Here is a 22,221-nt window from a genome sequence, read left to right on the forward strand (position 1 = left end):
GCAAGCTACTTCTCCTCTCTGAATCTTAAATTCCTTATATAGAAAATGTGGAAAATAATAGTATCTTGCTCCTGGGATTGATCTGAGAATTAACTGAGGTAATAGGATGAAAGCACATGGTAGAGTGAGTGGCTCATAGAAATAATAGTGACTTCTGTTATACTGGCAAATGCTAAATTGTGCAGAGAAGAAAAGGAGGAGATGTTATTGTTAGATGGAGCCATCGTATGATGATAACACAAAGAGTGTCAGTAAATGGAAGGTTCACGTATTTAGCCCTGAATTCATAGTTTCCCCTTAAGTGCTTTCCTCTTGTACATTCTATTTTGATCCTTCTATAACAACTCCCCCTTCAGCCACCCATTGATGACCTTTACCAGATCCAGGATTAGAGGTATCAGTCTAGTGATATATTTATCACAAGGAAAAGAAAAATTGTGTTTTCTAAAATAGAGTTTTTTAAGTTCCACCAACCCCTAAAGCTTCTTAATGTGCACATCCAAACTTCTAGACTTAGAACGTTTCTACCTATCTTCTCCTGTACCTCAGACAAGAAAACACAGGAAAGAAACTTAGCATGTTTATGCTGAATTATGTCACCTTCCTATTTCATATTATTGACACTGCAGCATTGCCATTCATTGGTTATTATATTGAAGGTAGTAACAGTATATTTCACCCTGCATAGGTCAAGTACCCTTTGGAGAGCTTGCCACTTACTGCATTTGAAATGTTTTAGATGCCAGAGAACAAAACTGAAATCGGTGTTGAGATCCCTTTTTAATTGATGAAATAAAAAATGGATGTAGGTAGCAAAGCCTGGGCGACTATTCAGACAGCAAATAAGATGCAGGTAATACAATACTAACCAGAATAGAAGAAAAGATACAAAAATGGACACTTGTGGCTGTGGCATTTAAGAAACATAAATGGGATCATAAATGAAACATACTTGTGAGGTTGTTCAGTGACTTGAAAAATGTGCACACCATGAAATCTTCCTGTATATGAATAGAAATATAAAGGTACAACTTTCTGGATTATTCTATATCATTAATTTGTACTTTCATCATTTTGGTTTTGTGTTATTGGAACATTTTTTGCAATTACTAAAACATTACACAATTTTAAGTGATTTTTTTTGTTTTGTGTTTTTTGTGGAGCATATTTTCATGGGAACTGCCACTGCTTGCTTAGAGTCTAAGCTTTGTTTTAAGAATCCTGTCTTGAAAGCTTCTTAATGTCCTGAAAGAGTTATTAATTCATTTCTTAAAACTTCTATTTTATAACCTGTAGCAAATTAGTAACCAGGAGAATATGGCTCAATATAGAGCAAATATGCTAATATTTGATTAATAATCAAACTTATATTGGAAACATATTTAGAAGAAAAGCTGTTCTTGCAGAATTTTGCCCGGATTCCATGTAATTGCTGAATTTCTTAAGACAGCATTGCAAAAATTGACTGAACATGCAGCATTTTAAACTGTAGCAACCTCAGCAAATCGACAGCTTTCTTTTCTTTTGGATAGCTGAATGGCTATGACCATGCAGAATTCTTTGAAAGTGTGTTATATACATATATATGTATATATTTCCATATACATGTGATCTGTGTTTGTGAATATATGTTTCACATGTATGTATACATGCACAAATCATAATCATATGAACCTAGGGCCAGGAGAATGATCTTAAAAATAATTACATTAGCTGATAATTAACTGTTATGGTTTCTAGACCCTGTACTCTCCATTTTACATGGGATATATTATTTAATTCTCATGCAAATGCTTGGAAGTATGTACTTATATCTCCATTTTTCAAAGGAAGAAACTAAGACCCAAGTTAGGTAACTTGCCCAAGATCACCCTGCAAGCAAGTAAATCTTAGAGATGACGTTTGAATCCAGAACCGTAGTTTAGATTCTGCCCTCTTCACAAATGCTGCCTTTCAGCATATGCTATGTAATAGTATAGATGAATTTTTGATACTATCCAAGAAAATCTACATACTTGAGTTGTTATATAGCATATGGAAAGCAATACAGCATACTTATTAAAAATAGCATTTCTGAATAGAGGCTGCTTATCTTCAGTGCCAGCCCATATTGATAACACACACTCAAACATACGTCATTATTATTTTATTAGAAATATGTTGTGATTCAGTAGGACTTTAGTAGTCTATACACTAACCAGTATAGACTCTTAGAAAGAAGTAGATTTAAACAAATTCCTAAAACCAAATAGCTTTATAATCATAAGTGGAGTTAAAAAAATAATTTAAAACAAACTGTCTTACAAAATATGCCAGGCATAATTTCTTAAGTCTGAAGGCCCCCACTTTCTACCCCTGCCTGAAGCACGTTGCTACAGAAAGTGGGCTCTTTGATGTCACAGCACTGTTGATTGCAGTGTAACTGTAAGCTGGACAATCTGGAAGCTATAATGTCCCTTGACTGTTGACATAGAATACTTTTATTGCTCCCAAATATTTGAGTCCCTTTTACTTTCTAATCCTCAAAATGTTAGTTAACATCATATGTGGGGTATAATTGCATGAATAATATAGTGTTATTTCAGTAGTTGTCTTTTTTTTTTCTGCATAAGCATATTCAGAAGCCTCTGGAGAGCAGCAGATTGCTGATTATTACCTTGTTCCCTGTCTTCTTTCTGCCTGGGTATTTTAGTTATGATCCTAAAAAGTGTGAAAAGATTAGATTCTGCATTTTAAAATATAATTCAGGACGATTAAATTTTAGAAATTTTAAACAGCCACAAGATAATGAAAGGTTAAAGAAGGATGAATTCTCTTACGGCAAGTGACATGGTAGTGAACATAACCTTTCTATGTTGTTTGTGTTGGTTTATTTGACTTCCTTCATTATTTATTTAGGGTGGTAGAGTTTATTCATAAAGTTGCAGATGCATTTTCTTTTTGATATTGCAAAGCAGATCTATTCTTGGTATTTTGCTTTAGCTTTATATGTTTGACCAATACTGTGAAATTCCAAAGGTTATATTACATGATAATAGTTTCCGAACATGGGCATTGACATTTATCACACTAGCGGCAATGCAAGTTGTTGGTGCCTGAAACAGCCCACTGTTTTCTATATGTATTTCTAATCATTTAACTTTTAGCATTCACAGCATGTGATGTTTTCAGATTTTCAGTGGAAGAGTACTGCATTCAGTGCATTCTTAAGCTACATTGCTTGTGTTTTTGCGTTGTTAAAATAAAGCAGGCATTACTTGCTTAAAATTCCAAGTTAACACAAAAGCCTCTGATTTGAAGTTTTATTTTATTTTTCCATTAGGATAGGAATGAAAACGAATCCATATTTTTAGAACTATCTAACAGGCTTTCTGTCTGAAAAATCAAATGTTTATTTAAAGGGTTTTTTTCTCTCTCTCTCTTTTTGCAAGAAAGTATTGCAATATGTCACTGGAGAAAAGCATGCACAGTCAGCATCTTTTGATTTCTTTCCTTGCACTTAGAGCCAGAATTGAATTGATGTGAGTGTGATATGATCTTTGCTTTTCCTAGACTGGGTTAGCTATGTTGTATGTGTTTCCTTTGAAAAGTGCGTTCATTTCCAGGGTTAAGCTTGTAAATTTCTTTCATATTAAATAATGCCTGAAAGCATTAAACTTGGTAAATCCAATTATACTCCTTCTCAGAACACCATCAATATTGAAATTGTACTCTGCGTGGTTTGGACAGTGGAACATTATACATGTGACTGGCTTGAAGGTACATTTCTTCATAGTAGACTGCATTTACACTCACCATCTGCTTGTTTATTTTGATTTTGATATTGCTTCTTTCTGGATTTGAAAGGACAGGATTTAAAGTTGTTCTACAAGATAGTCCATTAGCATTCCTCAGTACAGCTAAGGCTTGAGACAGTTGGAGGTGTCTCATTTATATCCTCCCCTAAAATGAATCTAGACTCAGATAGACTGATTATGTAATATCTGTCAAAATAAATCACATTATAGACAAATCAACAGGGCCACCACTAGCTAATTAAGACTCTAATGTGTAATAGAAAAAGCTGTCCCTTCTAAGTTGTCACAACAGAAAATAACATCCCCTCTTTTAGGGTACCCCTGTATAGGACACAGCATCCATAACAATCTAAAGTGATCCTCTTAATCCTATTTTCTTAATCTATTCCATGAATTTATAATATCCAGGCTGTGAGATACCCAAATACAGATAATCACAAGTTAATTTGCAGATGATTTCTATTATATATGTAGCATAATGTATAATAGGAATTTTCTTGTTTTCCTAGAATTTCAGCAAAAGCTCAAAGCTGCAGACAGTATGATACCAGTAACCCTGTTTGGAAGAGAGGTGTTAGACATAGCCGCAAAGGACTAAGAGGAGACCAGATGGTCGATTGAACAACCCCCAACAGATGTATAAAAAATAACTCAAGATTTGGGGGTGTGTGTTCTAAACCTTGTATTTTGAAGGATTATGAGATTTGTTAAATCAGAGGGCTGACCATAATGGCTCGGCTACACATTGTACAGTGGGACAAGGATGCTGACTGTGCTTGTATCCTGAGCAGGTGCTGAACAGCTAGTCAAGCATGGGGAATTTGTAAAGACCTTGCCTAGGAAAGCTGCCTACTTAGATGAGAGGAACCCGGTACGTAGAGCCTGCACTGAGGGGAAGTGCGGAGGTCAGCTGGAGAGAGCGTGGTTTATGTCAGTGTTGAACGTAGTTTCAAAGGCCTCCCAGCAAAAGCCTCTTATGTATCCACTAATGCAGGCCATACAAATCTAGCAGTTGGCCCTCTGCCTCCCAAAAGGTTATGATGTCATGGCTGTGACAACACTGGTTAAGACAACTTTGCTCTAGTCTTTCATTCCTATTCTCAATCCTAATCCTGGGGAACTCAGGAGAAAAAGAAAGAGGAAACAAAGGAATAACAAAACCAGAAAACCCTTCCCCAGTGAAATTCCTGATTTGAGACATAGGCATGGTATGGGGAGGGTAGAAGGGAAACTTTGTATTTGACCTCATGTTTTTCATCCTGAATATAAGTCCTCCGATCTTTATAAAGCCTTGGCGACCATTTTGGAGTTCTTTGCTTTCTCTGTAAACTCCCTACTCCTTTTTTTCCATCTACTCTGTTTTGTTTTTGTTTTTGTTTTAATTTCTGTAGTAATCAAAAGTTATCCCTGCTAGTGGATATGATACTATTTTTTTACTTATTGGAGACCCCACAATTTTCACACAACCAGTTTCTTCTTGTCATTTATGTCTCACCTCCTTTGTTGCCTCCAGAGAGGCCATTTCTGACATCCCACTCTAGATTGGTTCTCCCCACCCAAGTTACTCTACTTTACTGGCATACTCTACTCTTTCTGGCATAATTTTCTTAGCACTTGTATGTGAGTGAAACACTTATATTATTTCATGTATTTCCTTGTCAATCCTTCACTAAAATGTGGAATAATGAAAACTACTCTCATGTTCACCACTATGGATCAGCAGCACTTATGCTATCGTACAGCTGAATAGGGTCTCAAAAATGCGTTGGTTGCAGAAAGGATAAGTTATATAAATAACAAAAAATGACATTTGTTGAGTATTTACTATGTGAGGTAAACTCTGATAACCACTCTTGTGCAGATTTTCTGTTTAAAGCATCTTGCCTGCGCTGCTGCCTCTGTTTTGTAGGGACATTGACCCAAGTCATTTACCCAGCAGCTAGTTAGTTAAATCTTTCTCTGACTCTACAACTCCTTAACCACTGCATCACACTGCCAATTTTTCAGAAAATTCTGAAATTCTGTAAAATTCTTCTGTAATCCCAGTACTTTGGGAGGGAGGCAGGGAGATCGCTTGAGGTCAGGAGTTCAAGACTTTCCTGGCCAACATAGTGAAACCTGTCTCTACCAAAAACAAACAAACAAAAAACTAGCCAGGGGTGGTGGTGCAAACCTGTTATCCTTGCTACTTGGGAGGATGAGGTGGGAGGATTGCTTGAACCCAGGAGGCGGAGGTTGCAGTGAGCTGAGATTGCACCATTGCACTCCAGCCTGGGTGACAGAGAAAAAAAAAAAAAAAAGAAAAAGAAAAAGAAAATCTTTTTATACAGTAGGCATTTAGTTTTGTTTGCCTACAGACACATAGTGTGTGTCAGGGCTTTTAAAAAATATTGTACTGAGAAACAGTCAGGTGGTCTGATCAGGAAACATATATTCAAAAAACATCATGCAAACAGACTCAGTGTTGGTCACCTTCTTTTATCCTTGCCTTGTCTTTTTAAAATTAAAAATTGCTACGGGTTTTTATTCTTACATTATTTTTATTATGGCTTTCTTCTGATTACTAATTTTTCTATAGCAGAGTCCTCTCAGCTCTAGAAATTGAGGTCAAAATTTTCGTTGCTTTAATTATTATTTACCACAAATGCTCTAAAAAGACATGCCAGCTTTGACTTAATGATTCCAGCTTCTAGTTAGTTCATCTTTTTTTCCCTAAATATTTTCTAAAATAAACTCTCTAACCACACACACACACACACACACACACACACAGTATTTTTAAAATGCCTAATTTTTTTCTCCATGAGAAGTAGTTTAAATATGTGCTATAAAGGCTCCTAAAAATCGATCACTCTTTGTGCAGGCTTAATTGTTTTGTGAAGTCTTACATAATGGGGAGAGATGGACTTAATTGTAATTTAAATTGCTATGTTGCTGTGTTCTGTTTTATTATTGGATTGTTAGGTTAATTTCTATAAAGTACTTTGAATCCTTATACAGTGCTAGACAGATTGATTCAATTATGTGCAAAATTTATGTGCAATTATGTATACATCTTGAAGAAAGAGTAAATGTCTTAAATATTTTATAACACATATGTCCTCATTAAATGTATTATTGACAGCAGGCTAAAGGTGAGAAGGAAGGCATGTTATTAATCTTTGTATTTTTTGCCCCTCTCCCATGTATAGTAGCTGGATACTTTATGAAAACTTAGTAAATGTAAGAATCAAAGAAAAGATGTCTTATGTTATCATTAACAACCATATCATTTGTAATAGATTTCCCAAGCTTTTACTTTCTCATCAGGCTTTAAATTTTATCTGAGTAAGTTGTATGCATAATTTAAATGCTTTCTCTCGTTTAAATGGTATTTAATTTTCACTTCTGTAATTATTTGGTTGCTAAATCTTATGGTTGACAAGCTGGACATTGGCTAATACCCTTTGCAAATAAAAGGACACCTTTTTTTGACAGCAAGGGAAAATACAGTCAAGGCAGTCTTTCAGGAGATTCTGACAACTCTCAGTCGAAGAACATTAATCAAGTAACTGGGATGTTGTAAAATTGGTAGAAATTACACAGAAACTAGGAATAAAAAGGATTGAGACCGTATGAAGCCAGCCTTTTAACCTTTTGAGGAGTTTTAGCATTCCTATGGCTGTGAATTTAATGGCTTTTCAGTTTCGTGTGCTTAAGACCCTTTTTATTACAGGTAATTTTCTATATAAAGTGATCAGCTAGATAAGCTGTATTTCAAAACTTTTAAATGTCTTTTATTACATTATCATCACCATGGTCGATTCATTTATGAAACACAAAGTGCTCCCATTTGGAGAGATTTATTCTCATATTCATTTTTTCCTGGATTTGCTAGAACCTGTCATGTTCGTGTTCTGAAGGTTAATGCCCAAAGTCAAGCAGACAGAAGCCAAGTGCTGCAAGGTTTCCAAGATTAGGACTGATTCCCTTCACAGAAATAAATGATTCCTGCCATGTTCAGTGATTTTGTGCAGTGCTCCCCACGGCTGAGTGAGTGCATCAATACTGTAGTCCTTACATGCTGTACATACTGATGACACTCAGTGTTAACTTGATTGACTGAGCGGTGCGCTGGAGAGGACGCACCTGCGAGAGAAGTGCAGACACATATATTTTTATCCTGGTTTCGAAACATTTATTTTACATTCATTTGACTTGGGAGCCATAGTTTCAAATTCCATGGACTCTCAAGCCACAGTGCTAAGGTAGAAGAAACCATTAAGTGCTGCTTTGTTGTTAGAATTATACCGAAAATGGTCTCGGGCTTATACCCTTTGCCAAAGCCTGATTTTATGCTTTTAAGGGAAAATGACATGAAGGTAACTATTAAGAATCCTGAGAAATTAAGGGCTCTGTGGAATTTAAGTCTCTTAAGAGGTTCTGTCTAATGATGGGCAAATGAGTCATTTAATTCAATTATGAGCAATTATTTTGGCTATATTTTTATGTCATATCTTTTGATTATGTTTTGTAGGCTTTGAGGCAGCAGCAGAAAAGAAGAAATGGAGTCTCAATGATGGTAAACAAGACTGTTCCTCGTGTTGTTTTGACACCATTGAAGGTGTCTGATGAGCAGTCGGATTCGCCTTCAGGTAAAGAGCTGAAATACCATATGCTTGGCCAGTTTCTTCCTGGAGGAGACTTCCTCACTGAGAGAGATGTCATGATTTTTTTCTGAAACTGAATAATACTTCCACTTAAGGTTTGGCTTAATTTTTTTATACCTTTGACTCAGTGATTCAAAAATATAGACTATTTCCAGTTTAGAAAAGAAAAATGTACCAGCTTGCTCGTCATCAGCAAATGAAGACAGTAGGTGTAAGAAAATGTGTAGGTGAATTTTGTTGTTTCTGTTGCTTTGGCTTTTGTCTGAATGTTGAACTTTAAGGGTGGACCACATGCTGATGTATAATACCATCAAAAGCAGTTCTTTGTGAGTGTGAATTTGTTCTTCAGTCCTGTGCTGCAAAATCAGAAATCCTTTATTAGTTTTTGTGTTCTGGCAGCATTCTTCTCACCCCAGTGCAGCCCTGACCTTTTCTTCTAATTTACCGTCTGTCACTTTATCAGTTATGTACTATTCTATTTATTGTAGATTAACGTTTGTATTTTCTGTTCCTACTTCAACATAAAGTTATTTATAAAGGTATAATCTCTCCCTCTCTTCAAGATTCCTTTCTTCTTCATCTTCCTGTCTCTGTCTTGTATTGTCTCAAAATGGCATAGTATTGTTCAAGCTTATTCGTGTATTTTACAAAAGACCTGACTCTATTTCTTTTAAAAGCTATCAGATCAGTGAACGTAGTTTTGACTCCACTATTAGGCCATCTGTTCTTGCTTTTTGTTCTGTTTGATTGATTTATTGGGCTTCTTTTTTATATCCAGTAGGGGAATCAGATTGTGGCCAAAGGTAGTATATTAACTCTTAGAAAAGGAGATTATATCTACAGTTCCTCAAACAATTTTAGATTTTTCTTTTCGAGGACAGCTAGAGAAGATAATGACATAATAACTATTTCCTTTTTTAGGATCCGAATCTAAAAATGGTGAAGCAGACAGTTCAGATAAAGAAATGAAACATGGGCAAAAATCTCCCACTGGAAAACAAACAAGTCAGCACTTAAAACGATTAAAAAAGTCTGGTTTAGGTGAGTGTTTAATAGACTATGCCATTTCACATTTTAGAAATTTATGTTTCTTCAAATAAATTATCTAAAATTCTTAGAACATTTTTTTAATGATTAAACAAGGAAATTAAAATTTCCCTCCATTTATCAAAACCAAAAAGGGTGCTAAATAAGGAAACATTGTAGTTACAACTGAATGGTCTTAAGCCTATTACTAAATTTGTGAATGATAATATTGGATGAAGCAGAGGGTAAAGATAAGAGACTTAAAATTGATACATGTAAAATAATTATCTGCCGGGTCGTGATTCTATCTAATGTGTAGTGCTTTGTCTGTGCAACGAGGTTATACTTTATTGGAATATGCTGTATTGGAAGAAAAAAAATGCAACCTTTATAAAGGGTTCACTGAACTGGAGAGTACATTGTCAGTGGCGTCTGCTGCAGTAAAATTGCTCTTCCTTGCTTTTTGTCTATGCTTCTTAAAATATTTAGTAGTGGCTCTCTGAAAAAATAATGTAAAATTGCTGAGAAATGTGGGAGGCACAGGCCACAGGTCTTTCAAGTCAGCACCAGGTTTTCTTCGACATACTTCTTTCCTGATAACTTTTCATCAGGAACCCCCAACAGCATTCAGGCAGAAAAGAGCATGAGAATTAAGACAGAAATAAACCTATCCTGGTTTGAGCACTAGAATTCTCAACTGCCACTGCCTTGTTGCTGCACCTGGATCCTGATGGCTTCATTTCTCTCTCTGAGTTGTTTTACCTGTGAATAGGGTCATGATAATAACCTGGATCATTATAATATTTTGTAAAATGTTTGGCAGAAACTACAGTTTTATTGATGTGAACTTTATTACCTGTTCGGCCACTTACTTTCTTGGCAGCTTGAGATAATTCTTATTTGCAGAGTGTATCTGTTTATAAAATTCAAGATTTTATCTGATTTTTTTTCGTAAAGTTTTTTCAATTGTTACTATATGACAGACATTTTGCTAAATCTTGGGACATACTTCCAATAAAAAGACTTTAAATAGGATTTATTTATATTTAAATAAGAGACCTTTAGGAAAGCAGAATCCTTTTTATTTAAAATCTTTAAATACAGCATAATTCTCTGTTTTGCATTATTTTCAAGGCTAAATAATTTTAGTTATTCTCTAGCCCAAAATATGTGTGTTTGCGTATAACCATACTTACCTATACATTGACATATTCTTTCCTAGTACTCTGGGTGTTGTAAAGTAAGTATTTTAATGTAAGTAGCTTCTGAAATAGAAAACTATAGTGGGAGAATGATATATAAAGAATATACCAAAAATCCAAAACAGTACCACATTATCATACACTAAGGAATTTAAACGTCAGTGACCTTTAGTTAAAAAAGTCGGCTGCCAACCTTCATAAAGTTAGTGCCATGTAATGAGTGTATGAAAATTTAAGGCACAGGGGCATCCCCATTTATTTCCTTAGTTACTTCAGTACTGAAAGTTACTAAGGTGTGCCATTATCAGGATCCTCTCAGGGGCTCAGATCTTTAGTCATTCTTTTTTTATTTTTTTTTCTTTTTTGAGACGGGGTTTTGCTCTTGTTGCCCAGGCCAGAGTACAGTGGCACCATCTCAGCTCACTGCAACCTCTGCCTCCCGGGTTCAAGTGATTCTCCTGCCTCAGCCTCCTAAATAGCTGGGATTACAGGCACTGCCACCATGCCCAGCTGATTTTTGTATTTCTGGTAGAGACAGGGTTTCACCATGTTGGCCAGGCTGGTCTCAAACTCCTGACCTCAGGTGATCCGCCTGCCTCTGCCTCTCAAAGTGTTGGGATTGGGGAGTGGGCCACCATGCCCGGCCCAGGATCTCTTGTATGCTGATTTTTGTATCTTGAAGTCCATGCTCAATGAATTAGAGAATCAGAATTTGTTTTAATACTGAAAGTCAACTGAAAGATATAAAGACTGATACACAAGTCTGCTCTTAGGAAATCCTGCATGCCACTAAACGTCTTATATGTTAGATATCATGTTGCTGAAGGATTTCGGCAAATTGTTAGCAAATTAAAAGGTAATGAAGGAGTGCCCCCTGATATTTCAAACCTGCTTTGTTCTAGACTATAAAGTAATGGAGATAATGAAACTAATGGAGGAATGGAGAAGTGAAGTCACATTCACTGGCCATATGTAATGGAATGGTCTAGGTATTTTAACATAAGTTATGTCTTTTAATTTTACTTCAATTTTGTACAGTAGAATGACCTCTGTTTTACAGCTGAAGGAACTGAGATCCTGAAGGTTTAAGGAGGTTGCATGAAAATGACACAACTAAGTGATACAGGCCAAGACATATCTAACTCCAAAGTCTAAGCTGTTCATTCTGGATAGAATCTGAATGTTAAATCATCTAACCTATATTTTAGACCTGTAGGCGCCACTGAGGGAAACACGAGAAATGACATGGTGAGACTACCATAGGTGTTAAAGTGCAGGTCTAACTACACATGGAAGGAGAGCTAGCAATTGTAAGATTTCTCACCCTATTCTGCATCAAACACAAGGAGGAAGAAGGTGGGATTTAAAATAAGCCAGCTGAAGTACAGTTCTGTCAAAGGTAAACTGCAGGTGTTTACTGGGTAGGAACTGTGACTGGCTGACTAACCTATCCAGCAGCTGAATGGAATGGCTTATTTTGTGTAAATGAAGTCAGTAGTATTTTCGAAGTTTCCAATATATGCCCAGCAGTAGAAAATGAAACAGCATGGAATGAAAGGACGGTCCTTAAATATAACCATCTCCAGAAAATAACCCTTTTTTTTTTTTTTTTTTTTTTTTTTTGAGTTTTGCTCTTGTTGCCCAGGCTGGAGTGCAATGGTGCAATCTCGGCTCACTGCAGCCTCTGCCTCCCAAAATGTTACAGGCGTGAGCCACCGCGCCTGGCCTTCTTGATTTCTTTTTTTTTTTTTTTTGAGACGCAGTCTCGCTCTGTGGCCCCAGACTGGAGTACAGTAGCACAATCTCGGCCCACTGCAAGCTCTGCCTCCCGGGCTTCACCCCGTTCTTCTGCCTCAACCTTCCGATTAGCTGGCATTACAGGCGCCCGCCACCACGCCTGGCTAATTTTTTGTATTTTTAGTAGAGACAGGGTTTCACGGTGTTAGCCAGGATGGTCTCAATCTCCTGACCTCGTGGTCCGCCCACTTCGGCCTCCCAAAGTGTTGGGATTACAGGTGTGAGCCACCGTGCCTGGCCACCCGTGTCTTTTTTAGACAGTAATGTTTGTAATGCCCTGTTAGAATCAGACTGATATTTAATACTCTGTAAGGCATACTTACATACATTCTGCTCTTTGCCATTAAGTTGTTAACTCCTTGGAACAGTGGCCTTTCTGTCCACATCTGTAGTCATTACTACAGCCCTCATAGCCCTTCTGTTTAGTAGGTTCTCAATGAGTTTGGAATGAGTGACTGATTCTAATTAACTGAATGACCCAGAAGTTTGGATGAATGAATGACACATTCTAGGGGGTCCAGCATAGTGAAGTTCCTCCCATCTTCTTGAATAAAAATGGTCCTGTGTTTGTGGAGAAGGTCATTCTTTGTATACCAGCGTGTAGCAGATCCAATGCAAAGGAGTGATCCCCCCTCATATCCTTTAGCCAGCCAGATAGAGACAGCCTGTATTCCCTATTCTATTTTTTTTCCACCTGAGTTAGACATCTACTTCATATGGTCTTGAAATGAGGTTTTTTACTTTACTTGCCTTCTCTAGGTAGTAATGGGTATGTATAAGTCCTAACCCGTTGAAACCATGCTGAATTAAAACAAATGCTGTAAGTCTGTTCTAATTTAAGTTAATAATTCTGAAACAAAATCCAGTGAAAACCAGAGTTCAGGGTATAAGTGTACAGTTTTTTTCTCATTGTGATATTTTCCTAAAAGGATACAAAGTTCTTCTAATTGTCCCCTAAGTGCCTCCTCTTGATTTCTAGCAATTAGTTGCTTTATCAGATTGCAAGATATTCACTCTGTGCAAGGCATGGGTTTCACTTGGGCCTTACATCTAAGGAGTGTAGCCCAAGACACAATGGACCCCAGTATGTTCTCTCAACGCTCTTCAGTACAAGAGGCACCATAGGCCCCCTCAGACTCTCTCATGCTCAGCTTCCCTAGAGAGGGTTAGAAGCACACAATAAAACAAGACTAATAATAAGAAGCTTCAAAATTTCTCAACCTCAGTTTTAAATCTGAAGTTGAAAATAAAAGAAAAAAGTTTCCTCAGTCATTCTAATTCTGATGGTAATCTCGAAGTTCTCCTGAGAAATATACCACCCAGCTTGGGAAGCTACAGCTGTTGATGTAGGTTTTTGGTTTTGTTCTGTTTGTTTGCCCACGGCCAGGGTTATGCATGAAAACTATGATGATATTTCTTTGCGTAGCCCACTGATTGAATAGACTTGGTCACGGGGTGAGTGCAGTTGAAAAATATAGTGCTTCTAAAATGGTATGTATTTCTCTGATGAGGTTATAAAGAAACAAAACAAAACTTTGGTGGTCCCTTTCCTATTTCTTAATCAAGTACAATAGAAAACACTGTTCTGATATGCATAAAACAAATGCTAACAATGTCTACAAGGACTCCTTTATTATAGACCTTGAAAATTATTATAACAGTAAATGTTAAACTACCAAATAACCAGGCAGTAGAAACTTCATCTGCTGGGATGAAGGGTAGGTGCCAGCTGCAAATGCGGTTAGAAGCATATGTTTTTCTTGCCTAATCAGTTGTTTTAATAATACCCTCTCTCCTTGCCTTACCAAAGGATAAACCACTTAAAACCCTCTCCCATGAAGATTTCTGAGACAATCCTAGTACATTATCATCTCACTGTCTTCATGGCACTTAGAACACAGATTTGTGAATACTTTAAACTTTCTTTAGTAATATACTCTTACCACTTGTTTTCTATATCTTGATATCTTACAATTTTCCCTAACTAAAATGTAAGTTCCTTGAATTCAAGGTCATTGACCTAAAGTAGTTTTAATTATACTTCTTCCTACGCAATCACGCAATCACATGGTAAGAGTTTAAAAAGTGCTTGCTAAACAAATGTAAGTTTCTAATGGATGTCTCCAAGGGGGGTTTAATACATGTCCGTGGTGGGCTTAACTTCTGGGATTCATTCCAATGTATTTTATTTGGTTTAATGTTTTCGGAGTGAAGAATTATAGCTTTGTTGGTTTTATAAAATGGTACATACTCTTTAAATAAACCAAAGCATAAATATAAAAGTAAAGTTTGAATAATAACCGCACATCTTTTCATCCAAAATAATTATCTCCAGTGCATTATAAACGTTATTTGACATTTCTTACTGTGTATCTATAGCCAGAGATATTAGAAAACCTGTATTACACCATTTTAATTAAAAGTACAAAATTTAATTAATTTTATATTAAATAATAAAAAAGTAAAAGTAAAAAACAAAATTGTTAAATATTGCCACAAAAACAGTTTTCTCCAGAGTTATTACAAATATGAGAAACTGAAATAAGAATGATTACCTTTTTAACTACTCATTTCAACTTTGGACAATATATTATAAAAAGATAGGGAAATAATTACACTACAGAGCTTCCTACCTGCGTGTTTTTGTTACAATATTTTTTGAATATCGAAGTTGATAACATTTATGTTCTATTTGTTTAACCATAATTCCTATAGTTCATTAACCCTGGTACTATATTTTAATGGACTCAGTGCTCCGTGTAGACTTTTTACACAATTTCTTCATTTATGAAGACTACATTGATTCATGTTGTATATTGATTAGATTTTGCCCTCTGATAGATATTTTTCCCATTAGATTTTATTCTTTGGAAGCTGATTTTTCTTCTCTGAGCGCCACTTAATTTAATTTCATTTTAGAGACATAGTTTCGCTCTGATGTGCAAGCTGAAGTGCAATGATACCATCATAGCTTGCTGCAGCCTCAAACTCCTGAGCTCAAGAAATCCTTCTGCCTCATCTTCCCAAGTAACTGGGACTACAGGCATGCGCCATTATGCTCGTGTGTGTGTGTTTGTTTGTTTGTTTGTTTTAGATACAGGGTCTTGCTGTTTTTCAGGCTAGTCTGGATCTCCTGGCCTCAAACAGTCCTCCCACCTCAGACTTTTGAGTAGCTAGGATTACAGGCGTGAGCCACTACACCTAGCAGACCTGTTTGTCAGAATCGTTCCTCTCTAATTTCTTGAGATCGTGAGGAACTCTTTGGTTTAGAACTCTGTGTTTGAGCAGTGCTTCTTGTCTGCCTGGTCTGCCTTTTGCGTGTGCTTCTCTATGTGAGTGTGTCTGTGTCGCTGTGTGTGCACACTTCATGCATAATCCTTGTATGGGCTCCCTTCTGGGAAATGTGAGTCCGGAAGCCAGCAGACTACCCAGTGATCAACAAGTGTTCTGGAGCCTGCAACTTTCACAGGTTGGTGGTCTTCGAACTCCCTGTGGCCAAATAGAGAATTTCCCTCACCCTAGTGGAACACATTCCCCATGATTTTTATCATGAGATCAGTCGGGTGTCTTCTTGTATAGCATAGACTGTGGCAATGTAGCAATTGTTGCTTCTTTTCTCCTTTGCCCTACCTCAGACCCTCTAGGCCAAGTGTCTGGGAATTAAACGCTGAAATGACTACATCCTTTTTCCTTCTCTGGGTACTGTTGGGAGATATGAGGTACCAACTTTAATGAGATAAGACAATCATATATAATTGGATTGTTCTTAAGCCAATTAAGAGTACACGTGTAAGGATAATTAAAATGGAATTAAACATCCTTTGTGGCAAGAAATTTAGTTCATCTTCTCTGTCTTTGTTCCAAACTCATAAAACATATTTTTGCTTAGGTGGACATCTTTGAAATAGTTCTTCTTTTGACTTTGTCGTAAAAGACTATGTGCCTCTCTGAAGCGTCTTTATTCTGATATTCTTAAACATTTCGAACCATACTAAATAATAGCAGTGTAAGTTCCTATTTCTCACATTGCTCATAACATGTTTCAGAAGTAGAAAATAAAAAGTTTTACATTTTTCTCAGTTTTCTAACGTTTCCTCCAATCAGAGTCACTCTCAATAAATGACCTCAACTCTGTTACATGAGAATATTTATGCCATTTAATAAGAATTAAGCAAAATTTTTTTCATATATATGTATTTTTTAACATTTTTGCCTCTAGGTTTGGCCTTTGCCTCTACTTCTGAGAAGAGAAGCTTCTTCCTAATTCTGGTGTAAGGTTTTTATTGTGAAATATTTCAAACATATAGAAAAATACACATGCTAGTAGAACAGACACCTGCGTACCCGACATCTCAACTCAACAAATATTAGATTTTTTGAATAGAAACAACTTGTAAAATTTTATGTATTTGTGAGATTGGCTGGTACAGTCTCTCTCATATTGTCCTGCTTCTCTTTCTTTTGTAATAAATGTTATGTTATTTTTATAAAGTCAGTTGAAGAGGTTTTTTTCTTTTTTTCTGAAATATGTATGTAATGAAATAGGGAGTTCCAGAGTCAAGAAAGTAAGTCTCCCTCCCCACATACAATTTATCTTTAGAGCCGTTTATAATTTGTATAATTTGTGCTTTGTGTATTTGTGGGAAAGAGGGCACAAATTCAGTTTTTAAAAAGTTTTTACACATTTATCTTTCTCTTTTCAGGTTAAATTTGGAAATGTATAAAACTTAAAATAATTTGTCTTCAATGACATTGCAAAGAGTCATAATAATATGCTTTTTAAAATCTACTTTTAATTATAATTACATCTACCTTTAAATATGTACTCCATCAAGTATTGTGTCCTTACCTTTCATTCCTCTTCACATTTGTTTATACCATCTCAGGCCAGAGATGTCTTTTAAGAGCTTAATAAAAAATATTTTTTATTGTTGATGGTTTTCATTATTGTTTTCTGTTTAATGAATGTCTGCTTTTTTCTTTTCATCTTTCCTTCTTTCTAATTATTCTTTAGTTCATTCATTAACTTCATTATTTTTACATGTAAACTTTTAATTTTCAGTTTTTTTCTACCCTCTAATATATGCAATTTACCTTTAAAATCAGTTGAGTGGCATTTTAAAAAATTTGGTACCATTAAAAATTCAAATACTTTATAATTTCTGTTACAGTTTTTTTTTCTGTAATGTGTAAAGTACATACAAGTGTGCTTTTGCATGTCTAAACATATAATGGACGTGTGGGGTATTAGATAATTGATACCTTTGTAATATAGTACTGTATTTAATTTCTTTTGGGGCAGAAAGATGAGGCTTTAGATTATTCTTCAGTATCTGTTGAGACTCACTGGACAGTTGTATTATGTTTTGTCTTCTTGTTGTTTTTGAATCCTGGGGAAAAAACTCCTTTCTCTAATGGCTCAGTACAATGCCCTGTGTTAAATTTGTTGGTTCAAGATTGATTATTGAGTTGCAAAAGTCCTCTGTAACCTTAAGACAATTTTTTTTTTGATCCAATCTATCAGGTTTTGGTTATATATGTTAAGACTTTCTGGTAACATTATGTGATGTTAATTTCTTTGTTATTACCTGAGTTTGACATTTTGAGGCTGTGCTATTTAAATAAATGTAGGTTCAAGGTCACTATATATTTGCAGTAGATTAATCCTTATACACTTAGGGAATGATCTTTCTCATCCCTAATAATAGATTTTTTTTTACCTTTGTTTATCTGGTCTGATGTTAGTATTGCAGTTGGCTTTTTTGTGTTTTGAATTTCTAATTAGTAGTTTTTAGTTTATTGTTCATTTTCTAATTATTATTCTTTCCATATAATTTTTATTTTAAGTGTATTTCTTCTAAGCAGCAAGTAAATGGATGTTATTTTTAAAATCTAATGTGAAAATCCAGCTACCTTTATTGTGATTGTTTTGTGCTTAATTTTATTTAATTTTTTTCCTCCTTTTCTGCCTTCCATTTGATTGAGTTTTTCCATCTATCCATTTATTTGGAAATTATAATTCTTTTTTTTTCTTCCAATAGCTATATACAGTTTTAACAAAATAAAGAACTAGTTCATATGGCTGTTCCCAAAGCATATCAGAGTTTTATAGTGCTCTGATTTCAATTACATCTTACCATGTTGCATATAGTTGTTGTGAAGTATTTTATTTCCACTTTGTTTCATTCCTCCATAAGTCATTAGTATTATTTTTTACAATGAATGTTTGTTTGGATTTACTCATGTCTATTATTAGTCTCTTTGCTTATCCTTGCCTCTGCAACCATTGCATTTCTTCTTTGATAAAATTTCTTTATTTGTTAAGAACATACACTAGTGATTATTTTAGCAAGATTCTCTAAGGGATAGAGTTTCGGTTTAGGATACCAAAAACATTCTTATAATTGCCATCATTGTCATTTTTTAGAGACATAGTTATAAATGAAATTCTAAATTGACACAATTTCTCTTGCCCTTTTGAAGAGATTTAACTGTCTTCTTTATTGATTTATTGATAATATTTCTGTTCATCTCATTGTAATTTCTTGGAGATAATCAAGTTTTTGTTAAAAATGGTTTTAAGATATTCCTTTTATTATTGATGTTTGGAGATTTCAACACTAGATGGAGGAATGGGTATTTATCTCTCTTGAGATTTGGTATGTAGCTTTTATTTAAGAACTTTAATCATTATTTCAATTCTGAAAAATATTTAGCTATTCAAATATTGCCTCTCTGCAATCTATTTTTTTAAAATTCAGAACCTTCTATAAATACGCATTTTGACTTATTACATTCTTTGTATTTCTTCCCTATCACATTTTGACTCATCATTTTTACACTACCCTCTAATTATTTCCTTAAGTTTGTATCTTACTCAATAATTTTTTTCTCCACTGAAACATTTTTAAATGTCTTAATTAAATTTGTATTTCTAGAAGTATTATTTGGTTCTCTTTAAAGGTTGACTTTTTTATTACAGTATCCTATTTTTTCATAATTAAAAAAATTCACTCTTTTATCTTTAGTTATTTAAAACAAGGATTGGCAAACTGTTTCCGTCAAGGGCCAGTGAGTAAATGCTGTAGGCTTTACAGGCCAGGTGATTTCTGTAACAACTCTTCAGCTCCACATTGTAGTGCAAAAGCAGACATGCACAATATATAAACAATTGGACACGATGTTGTTCTAGTAAAACTTTATTTGGTAAAACAAGCGTTGGACCAGATAGAAATCATGAGCCATAACTTTTCTGACCTCTGATTTAAAACAGACTCTTTATAATCACATTCAAGTAGTTATCGTAGCTCAAGTAATGGAATGATAATTCTTCTGTCTGTGTTTGATGCCTCAGTTGATTGTCCCTTATAGTATGTTATTTTCTTGTGTGTCATGATTTTGAGATGTGAACTCTACATTCAGCTTTCTGTTGGAGGTCAGTGTGCCTTCAGTTGTGGAATTATCCTGCAGAGCATATTTGCATTTCAGACGTAGTGGCTAATTTATTTTTATTTTTTATTTTTTGAGAGTTTCACTCTGTCATTGAGGTTGAGTGCAGTGGCACAATCATGGCTCACTGCACTCCTACCTCATGGGCTTAAGCGATCCTCCCACCTCAGATTCTGGGGTAGCTGGGAACACAGGTGCATGCCGCTACACCTAGCTAATTTTTTAAAAATATTTTTTGTGGAGATGTGGTCTCACCATTTTGCCCAAACAGGCCTTAAACTCCTGAGCTCAAGCAAGACTTCTGCCTCAGCCTCCCAAAGTGATGGGATTATAAGCTTGAACCACTGTGCCCAACCTAATTTTTTTTTTTTTAAATGCTTTTTAAATTATCACCCGCGGAAATGCCTTAAATAGGAACCTTCTGAAATAATCCAGTGCTTAGTGCATTGCCTGACACATGAGGAACACACAGCTATTTTTGCTATAATTATCCCTATTAAAATTAACAGTACTGTTGTTTCTGTTATCACTAATCCTAGGTCTTATAGAACTTACATGAATGGTAGTTGTTACTGTTGATGCATTTGGAGTTTTTGAAAACTCTGATTAACTGGAAACTCACAACTAATTTTTTTTTATTGGAACCTGGTGCTACTTTGAGCTAAAAATATAGAAGATACTGAGTGAAGTATACATTATGAAAACTAAAGATAACTGAAGCCAGACAGAAACATAATGGAAGAAGCTTTGGGAATTTCTCTTCTGAAATACCATTTGTAAAAGGGATAGAAAAAAACATATAATTGAATATACATGTTCACTAGATATACATGGCTGTGTTTGTGTGTACGTACATACACATTTCCCTCTACCTGTAGTAAATTCATGCCTCTTGCTTGTTCGTCACAGGGCACTTGAAATGGACCAAAGCTGAGGACATTGACATAGAAACCCCAGGATCTATTCTTGTCAACACTAACTTGAGGGCATTAATAAATAAACATACGTTTGCTTCTTTACCTCAGCATTTTCAACAATACCTCCTGCTTTTGCTCCCAGAAGTGGATAGGCAGGTAAGTAGAAGTTTTAGACATTTGATATCAGCCACTAGTTACATTATGATGAAGAGGCAGGGCTGTTATCAAAGATGACTTATATACAGATACAGTATATTTCTGTAATTTATGTGTATCTATTTATTGCTGTCATTAGCTTATTTAATCTGCTAAAACAGAACCATTTTTATTCTTAATAGTGAGCCAATTCACATTTTAAAATACGGTACATTGTGGTAGAGTGAAAACTATAAACTTACATTGGAAAGGGAAAACAAAGAAATCAAGCATTCCATTATCAAATAAATCTTTAGAGTAGCTGCTCCTTTGCCCAGAGGGAATATTGAAATGCAGCAATAAAAAGCCAGGGTTTCTAAGAAATTATGTAAATGTTTTCATCCTCAACTATTTCCAAAAGGCATTTAAAATTTATGTTTGCAATTGCTCTCTGAGAGTCTTATCAGTATGAATATGATTGCCTATAAATAATCACCTTTTCCCATTTTTAAAATATATCTGGAAATGCTTTAAGTGTATTTTTATATTTTTGAAAAGCTTCTAAAATAAGGAAATACAAATATAGATGCATAATAGCAGGCATCAATCATCTTTTAAGGCTGTTTGCTTAGGAAGGAAAAGGAAAAAAATTTCATCACATAAACTTTTATTAAATTTCACAAAATTTATTAACTGCTGTCTATGAAACATTCCCTTATAATTCTTATTTCAGTAAATTCTGAAACTGTGTATCATTTTCAATTGATGGACTTAATGCATGTATATTTATGAATTTGTGTCTTGAGATGATAGGTACATCCATGAACTGAAGTGGACAAAATTCATTCAATATTTCCATATTACTTTGAATAAGTTTTCTTAGCTTTTTATTTGATTCTGTTTTCTACTGACTTACCCATCTTCTTTCATACATATTTAAATACGATAAGCAACATATGTGTATCTCTTTGGTGGTGATTATTGTTCATATTTGGAAAGAGATTATTTTGATTTTGGGTACATTTTCATTTCAATAGGAGATTTTTCTCTTTCAACAACATTTACTTAATATCTACCCTGAATATGATATGTTCTGGGTGCTTTGGAGTAATAGCAAGACAGTAAATGCTTATTGAATGAGTGATTAAATGCACTGTAGTTGGATACATAAACTGTGTTTGTAAATAACCAAAATATGAGTTAGAAACAGGTAAGCTTGAGGGGAAAAGTACAAAGTATATTGCACTTT

At 35.0% G+C, this 22,221-nt stretch overlaps 1 protein-coding gene across 1 annotated transcript in view; it reads left to right on the top strand.

The window, feature by feature from the left end:
* Window positions 1–22,221, top strand: part of ASXL3 (additional sex combs like transcriptional regulator 3) — a 139,946-nt gene that overhangs the window by 55,303 nt on the left and 62,422 nt on the right. The window contains exons 5-7 of the mRNA XM_011974444.1: window positions 8,314–8,431; window positions 9,368–9,487; window positions 20,830–20,993. Of these exons, the coding sequence (XP_011829834.1) occupies window positions 8,314–8,431; window positions 9,368–9,487; window positions 20,830–20,993 (402 nt within the window). The remainder of the gene's footprint in view (window positions 1–8,313; window positions 8,432–9,367; window positions 9,488–20,829; window positions 20,994–22,221) is intronic.

Source organism: Mandrillus leucophaeus, unplaced genomic scaffold (genome assembly GCF_000951045.1).
Source record: "Mandrillus leucophaeus isolate KB7577 unplaced genomic scaffold, Mleu.le_1.0 Scaffold145, whole genome shotgun sequence".
NCBI lineage: Eukaryota > Metazoa > Chordata > Mammalia > Primates > Cercopithecidae > Mandrillus > Mandrillus leucophaeus.